Source organism: Pistacia vera, unplaced genomic scaffold (genome assembly GCF_008641045.1).
Source record: "Pistacia vera cultivar Batoury unplaced genomic scaffold, PisVer_v2 Contig397, whole genome shotgun sequence".
In the NCBI taxonomy this organism is placed as follows: domain Eukaryota; kingdom Viridiplantae; phylum Streptophyta; class Magnoliopsida; order Sapindales; family Anacardiaceae; genus Pistacia; species Pistacia vera.
Window position 1 is genome coordinate 454,162 of NW_022196220.1, and position 7,709 is coordinate 461,870.

At 32.8% G+C, this 7,709-nt stretch overlaps 1 protein-coding gene across 1 annotated transcript; it reads right to left on the reverse strand.

Annotated features, from left to right (window-relative positions):
* Positions 1-3,300: 3,300 nt before the first annotated feature.
* On the reverse strand, positions 3,301-4,700 carry LOC116141304 (myb-related protein 308-like). Its single transcript, XM_031426824.1, has 2 exons — positions 4,439-4,700; positions 3,301-4,203 (listed from the first exon to the last, which is right to left on the reverse strand). Exons 1-2 carry the CDS (start codon positions 4,566-4,568, stop codon positions 3,377-3,379), a joined length of 957 nt encoding a protein of 318 aa, XP_031282684.1. The 5' UTR covers positions 4,569-4,700; the 3' UTR covers positions 3,301-3,376.
* Positions 4,701-7,709: the final 3,009 nt, after the last annotated feature.

The following is a 7,709-nucleotide window of genomic DNA, read 5'->3' on the forward strand; positions in this document are numbered from 1 at the left end:
TTCTCAAATTAAAACTTTAACTATATTTTAAAGGATGTTATTCTTCACCCTTCATCCACCACTTTCCTAAATTTTAAACGTTACCCTCAGTTGTTCAAAATTATTAAAGAAATTTGAGTTACTATCTATGTTTATACTAAAAAAAATTCCTCTATTTATTAATTCATATTAAAAGTTAACGTAACGTTGACTTTATTTAAGTTTTAGTGACTTTAGCTTAATTAAGTTAAGTTTGATTAACGCTATGAAAATTTATATATAATATTTGAAAGCCAAAAATAAAAATATTAAAAGAGAAAGTTTTGTTTAAGGTTTGCTCAACACTTTTACTCAAAATTTTGCTTCTCATAGATTTATTCAAGTAAGAAAATATTGTGTTAATGTATATTCTTTTTTCTCATGTTCTTAATATTGTATTATTTTTTTTATTATTAAGGTTTGATGATTTTTTAAAGTTTTCACTAATTATTTGACAAATAATGGTCGAGCTGCGGAGGCCTCCCCTGGACAAAAATCCTGGATCCGTCACTGCTCACAACGATGAACAATAAAACTCATATAAATGTAAATAAGTATAACAAAGAGATAAAACTCATTTTGCAATTGACTCGTTATGGGTTGGGTAGTACCTTTTTTATATGTAGGTAAAACCGTGCACACTCAAGCAAAAGCACTTTTCGTCTTTTTGGTAAGATATGTCTTTTTTTGATGTTGAAACGGATTATCCAATGTCATTAATTAAAGTAGGACAAAGAGACAACCATCAAACAAATGTTCGATTCCACAACAAATGTACATATAATTTAAATTTAAGACTTATACATCAATTGTCACGCCCCCTCCCGGGTAATCCCTATCCCATCAGATCTGGGCGCTCCGAGGGACCCAAGAACCCGAGAGGAAGGTGAATAAATCACAAAGTCATTTATAAAATCTGTTTATTATAACATAAGTTAAGTAAAACAGTTATTCATACACGTACAAAGAGTCTTTGGAAACGTAAAGGCAAAAAGTCAGTTACAAAATAGAGTATCAGAGTACACTAAATGAACACACATCATAAGGTAGAACATGCATCCGTAGGGTAACCTAGAGCGTACAAATGGCTCTGCATGAACTGTGTAGTAAACCCATTTGGGGGGGGGGGGGGGGGGGGGGGGGGGGGGTGGGGGGGGGGGGGGGGGTGGGAAGGGAAGGAAGGGAGAGGGATGAAAACATAAAACAGTGAGATAGAAAGCCTAGTGAGTGGTTAATATATTTCTAAAGAAAATACTGGTAAGGGAAAATACATTTCAAGTAAAAGCTTGATGAATGTCACTCAACCACCAATCCATATATATACTCATACTCAACACTACCATACTAGTATCCACGAGACCTGGACCACAACTCTAATGTATAGGTCCCTAATACAAACAATCCATTAGGCCACCCAGAGTCTATCCTCGGGGTGGAACCATCTACGGTCTATCCTCGGGATGGCCGAAATCATCTTGGAATAGCCATACTCGACTCATTGTCTATCCGCGGGGTGTCATGATATGGCATCCCATCACAAAATCTCGCGCACAGTCTATCCTTAGGGCGTCAATATCAAAGTCCCACTCATGGTCTATCCTCAGGGTGCCAAATTGCCTAGAGCTCGTCAGGCACCCATCCTGTCCCTATAGGATGGTCTAAGCTTGTCATCGTTCGGTAGTACGGGTCATCTCTATGCACACATGAGGTTAGATAATATCACTAGCTGAAGTCTGAAGGGGATGGGTACTGCTGAAAGGTGGTCTCCGATCTAATTCATCCAACGCGCACACACACACACTGACACACACAAATAAATATAACCAGGTAATGTATAATTAAAACCCATGTGTGAAAGTGAATGTAGTGTTCGTGATGTTGAAAAATATACATCAAGTAAAATATCCATTTACTTCCCATATTTATTAGTTACCTTACGACCTCTAACTTTTAAATCTTTGTAGTTTACCCCCTATCTATATGACAGGTTTCAAAAGTTACAAATTACCCCTAAATGCTTCGTCGCGGCTAAGTTCTCTCGAAGGCTCCTGGAACATTCCATAAGCCACCTTGTTGTAGCGAGAACCCGATTTTTTTCAAATATGGGTTTCTTCTCCACCCAGTCGCGTTTTCTCTCACCATTTTCTCTTCTTCTCAATTCTTCCACACCTTAATTACGCTACAACACACCCATGTATATGCAATAAATCATCCTAAACATACAATACACACAAAACACCCAATTTCAGGATCTCCATGATCCCACAATTCAACCCATAAATCCAACTCTCTCTCTATAACTCTCAACTCCTCCACAACTCACACAAACAAACCAACCCTTTTAAAATGGTTGGATTTTCCATTCAACTACACCAATCTCACACATATAATGCATCCATGATCAACACACAAAATGATTTTTCCAAAATATGATTTTGATGCAATATTTATAATATTCCACTCACCAATTGTTCCCCTTAGCTTGGGTACTCGGATCCTTCCTTCTCTTCACCTATTTTCCCCAAATCAACCCACCATTAGTTACTCCTTAATATTTAAGGTAGAAAAGTAGAAAATGTTGAAGTTTAGGATGGAATGCATGCATGAACTACACTTACGTTGGACAATTTTTTTTTTTGGATTTTCCTTATTTTCTCCCCTTTCTCTTCCTCTCTTCTCCTTCTTTTTCTTCCTCTTATGCCGATTTTATTTTATTTTATTTTATTTTTTGCCCAAAATGAAAGAACTCTAGCTAGCTCTTTTATACTAATTAAAAATTTTCAATATAGTCCTCCATCTTTTCGTTGTAACCCTTCCTCCTTCAAAGTTTCAATTCCTTACACTTTGCCCCCTAATTTACAAAGAAAACTTCTTAATGAAATTAACAAAAATTACGGGGTATCACATCAATGTCGGACAATCGAACTCACACAAAAATTTACATCAAATTTACAATTTATACCGTAATCAACCTGCCCCTAACCATGGGTCAACAACCCTAGGGGAAAGCAAATAGATTAATTTTCTTTTGTCGCCTTTATTAATTTGAAGAGTTTCATAAAAGTGATATTGAAAGTTTGACCCTTCTCTAAAGAACCCTTTCAAATGTCGCCATTTATCCTGAAAACCCAACGATTTAAAGTGCTTTTGTGTTTTACTTTCTCCGCCATTAAGTAACGAAAGTAATTAATTAACAAGAAACCAATCAAACAAGAAAGAGAAAAACATAAAGAAGACATACACAACTGTTTATTATAATTAACAAGATTTGATATCTAGGGTTTCAAGATGGCCACGTACGGACAATAAAGCCTCAAAAAAATTGAAAAAAAAAAATAGTAAAGCCCTAATTAATTAATTAACAATCCCATGCAAATTGGTCTATGACAATAAGGTTACTATACATTCCACAAGGCATTACTGTTGACTCCACAAACTCAAAATCAAAATCAGATCTCTCAAATGATGTGCTCATGTTGTTGTTTTGCCCTATAGGTTTCTCAATTTCAACTTCGTAGATCACATTCTGAGGCTGAGGTTGAATCTCCATTGTTATTTCATTATTCCAAATGCAATTCTCATCAATGAGGTCGAACCCACTTGGATTTAATGGAGAAGAAGACACAGCAGGGACGTTTTGGGGATGATTTTGGCCTTCCATTGTCCAAAACATATTAGGGTTTTGGAACTCATGAGAGGTAGTCATTATATTTGGTAGGTTTGAGATTTCATGCAATGATAAAGAATTGGGGAAAATGTTATTATCAGTGAGAAATGGTGATTTCAAATTCATGGCCTCCATGGAAGAATTATTATCGTCTTTCATTTGTGAATTTAGGAGGAACATTGGAGGAAGAAGCTGCTTCTTGTTGTTGTTGTTACATGCTACAATATTGTTGGAAGTATTGTTATGAAAAAATTGAGAAGGAGAGAGGAGATTGTGAGTATTGGGATCAATCCCTTGAGCAAGAAGTTTCTTTTTAATGCATGAGTTCCAAAAATTCTTGACCTCATTGTCAGTTCTTCCAGGCAAATGCTTCGCTATTTGCGCCCATCTGTTGCCAAGAATTCTATGAACATCGATGATAGTCCTCTCTTCTTGCTCAGTAAATGAACCCCTTTTCAGATCTGGTCTCAAGTAGTTTATCCATCTCAATCTGCAACTCTTCCCACATCTCTGTAACCCTAGAAATTATTCATAACAAAAAATTAAAATAACCAAATTAAGAAACCAAGAACTTAACACTACAGGAATTCTGGCCTACTATGACGCAACAATTTCGTAGCTACAATGAAAACCTGCGTCACAATAGTCCCATGCCAACGCCTGAGAGAGCTCGAGGCTCCCTTGTCGTGGCAAATCTACCACGAGTGGCGATGGTGATAAACTTATCTATATATGTTTGATAAGAATTTTTACCTGCGAGCTTGGGAACAGAACTCCAAGAGCCATGGCCATGGGTGGTGATATATTTGATAAGCTTCTCATCTTCTTCAGGAGACCACAGGCCTCTCTTGACTTTCTGTTTGCTGCAGCAGTGATGAACCATTTTAATGTTCCTCAACGTCTAGCTCGATGATGATCAGTGATATTATCAAATAAAGCTCACCGTTTAGTGCGTTAGGTACTTGTTTATATAGATGTATAAATTCCTTCAAATTTGGAAATATAAACATCTTTTAATCTGTCTCCATTATACATGTCTGATTGGGAAATGTAGAGAGAGATATATAGAGAGAGAGAAGAAGAAGAAGAAAAATGCTTGAAATTTTTTTTTGTCTTGGGGTGTACTCATGAAAGAACCATTGGTTTCATTGAGTGTTTTTTTTGGTAGCTTCCAATTCAGCCATTGTTTTCAAACTCGGTTGTTACTTTTTTTTATTTGTTGTTTGTTGTTTTGTTTAATATTGACTAATTAATTAAAATTAAGTCAATATTGATTAGTATATAATACAAAAACTATTGTATAACCTTTAAGAAGCAACAAGAGCTTAACCAATATGGTGGTGAAACTACTTTAATAATTAATTTTCTTAATAAAAACTTATAATAAGGTCTTAAGTAGGTCAAGTATGAATATTCTTCACTCTAATTATGAGTAATTAACACACTAATTGTTAATATTTTAACAAAGATTTGAAGATGATTTTGGTGTCCACCACGATTTGCACACTTTCATATTATAAAATTACAAGCATACTTAAACAAGTAACATTAAATAATTAAACTACTTAACCCGTATCTTTTACATACTTGAGCTTATTGTTAATTAATTATTTAATTAGATCTAATTAAAGTTGTCTTGTCTATATACCACTTGAAATTGGTGTTTATATTATTCATCAAATTAACTACATAATATACCCCATGCATGGAGTCAATACCCAGCTTACTTTATATAGAAGGGGTCAATTTTTTATGAGAAATTGTACATGAGAGGTACGTAGATCAAGGATATGACCATAGTAATTACTTAAAAAATTAAAATTATATAATAAGATTACTAAACAAGGAAAAGAGATATGATTGCTGGTGGAGGATGAATGATAATATGGCCATTTTGGAGAAGCGACGTAATGATTCAAAGATAACCCACATCATTTCTTGCATCAAAATTCAACGTGTAATTAATTAAAAAAGCTCCCTCTCTCTTTCTCTCTCTCTCCCTCCTTCTCCTTCTTCTAGACTTAATAATATAAATCAAATTGATTATAAATATCATATGTTGAAGTCATATAGAGTTACAAATATAATAAAACTTTATATTATAAATTAATTAAAGTTTGTAGCAAGAGAGGGGCATACCCTTTCTTCACTCAACCGTTGCTTGAGGAAGTCAATTTTCTTGGTGTCAACGAAGATTGTTATGATTGGGATATGTCTACTTTCATGATTTTAGCCCTTGGCTTTTCCTAGTTTTTCTGTTATAAACAATACTTTTCATTGAATATTTATTCATTTTTGAGAGGAAATCACGTGGAAAAGTTAATCAACAAAGCCGTGATATAAAACTTCTAAAGAAACTTAATTGTCGATTGATCGTTCGTGAATCTTTTACTTAATGTCAATTTTGGTTTTCCCCTCCATCAAATCATTACAATGAAGACAAAGTAAAATCTTTTTATCAAGCCTTTAATAGTAATCCATCTTTTTTTGCTTCTAGGAGGTTATCATATCAATACCGTTGTTTCACTTGCCGCCAAGGCAGACTTTTATTACTATTCTTTTCTATAATTAATTTGCTCAGATAAGAGAGTAATTGATTGGCTAATCTTTCTTTTAAATTCAAGGTTAATCCCATAGTATTACTAAACCAATAGTTAAAAGAGGACACATGAGATGATTAGTTTATAAATATCCTTTTTATAATCCAAAGAACAGATTAGAAAAGTTTAAAATTATAATGGGATATCAAGTTAATGGTATAATAATAAAAAGATTTTTTTACGTCATACAAACGTCCGTAAAAGAGATATATATCAAGTTAATGTAAGACTACGTATCTCTTACATTCATATTATTTTAAAATCAGAACCTTATTAAAAGACATCTGAAAAATGAATTATTTACATCGGTCTAATTTTTTATCTATTTAAAAAATATATATGAATATCATAACAAATATGTTTTTTTTTTTCAATAACATAGATTTTGTTAAATCTTTGTTTGTAGCGAATCTCAGGGTAGAGCTAGTTTATTTTTGGAAAGGCTATTTTTATTTTTATATAGATTAATTAAATCTTTGTTTGTAGCGAATCTCTGGGTAGAGCTAGTTTACTTTTGGAAAGGCTATTTTTTTCTTTTTCTTTTTTTGGCCTTTGCTTTGAAAATAGTAGTAAATCATCTACACGAAAATGTATTAAATACTCTTTACATAAGAGGCATAAAATTTCTTATTTTTTATTATTACAAGTGGGATTACATGTGTGCTATAGAATTAAATTATAAGAAATACATGCTCATGATTTTGGAGATTATTTATTATTAGTTTGAGATACCATAATATTACATTAACTATACAAAAAGGGAGAATTGTTACATAAGTAAACAGTTACCTACTCTTTAAGATATGATAATTATATATTTGTTGTGTATATAATATATTTACTAATCTTGTGCATACAAAATCTCCAACATTTATTTAATTTTATAAATAATTAATTATTAGATTTAGAACCTGAATCTTGCAAATAATGAGCTAGATCTTATCTTTGTCCCATTTGATTCTATAGTATTTAATACCAGAAAAAAAAAAAAAAACCAAAACAAACAAACAAACAAAAACAAACACTTTATATAGGGTATGAATTTGGTTAACTAGTTATACAGTTCAAGTTTATGTTATTCTTTCATTAATTTGTGTGTATCAAGTTATATGTGCAATATTAATAATTTTTATTCTCTCTCATATAAAAACACATGAAAAATTAAGCTGAAGACATCAATATTTTATAAAATCCAACCAACGTTGGTTGACAGCAATAATAACTACAAGATAATATTTCAACCAAACGTTTCATGTTAAAGACTATGTTAGGATCTTACAAATGGCTAAGTATTGGGTGGTGGTTTATTAACTTTTTGATACCCTCCCCTTACAAGCTAGTTTTACGGTCTGTTTAGTATGACATCTTTAATAGATATGGAAGAAGAAACTAATAGAGTAAAGCTTTATGAGTAGAGGTTTGTG

Excerpts from the sequence above, each read along its gene's own strand:
- LOC116141304 (XM_031426824.1), bottom strand. The coding sequence starts at position 4,568 with ATGGTTCATCACTGCTGCAGCAAACAGAAAGTCAAGAGAGGCCTGTGG. Across the intron at positions 4,204-4,438 it reads TTCTGTTCCCAAGCTCGCAG|GGTTACAGAGATGTGGGAAG; the intron begins GTAAAAATTCTT and ends AATAATTTCTAG.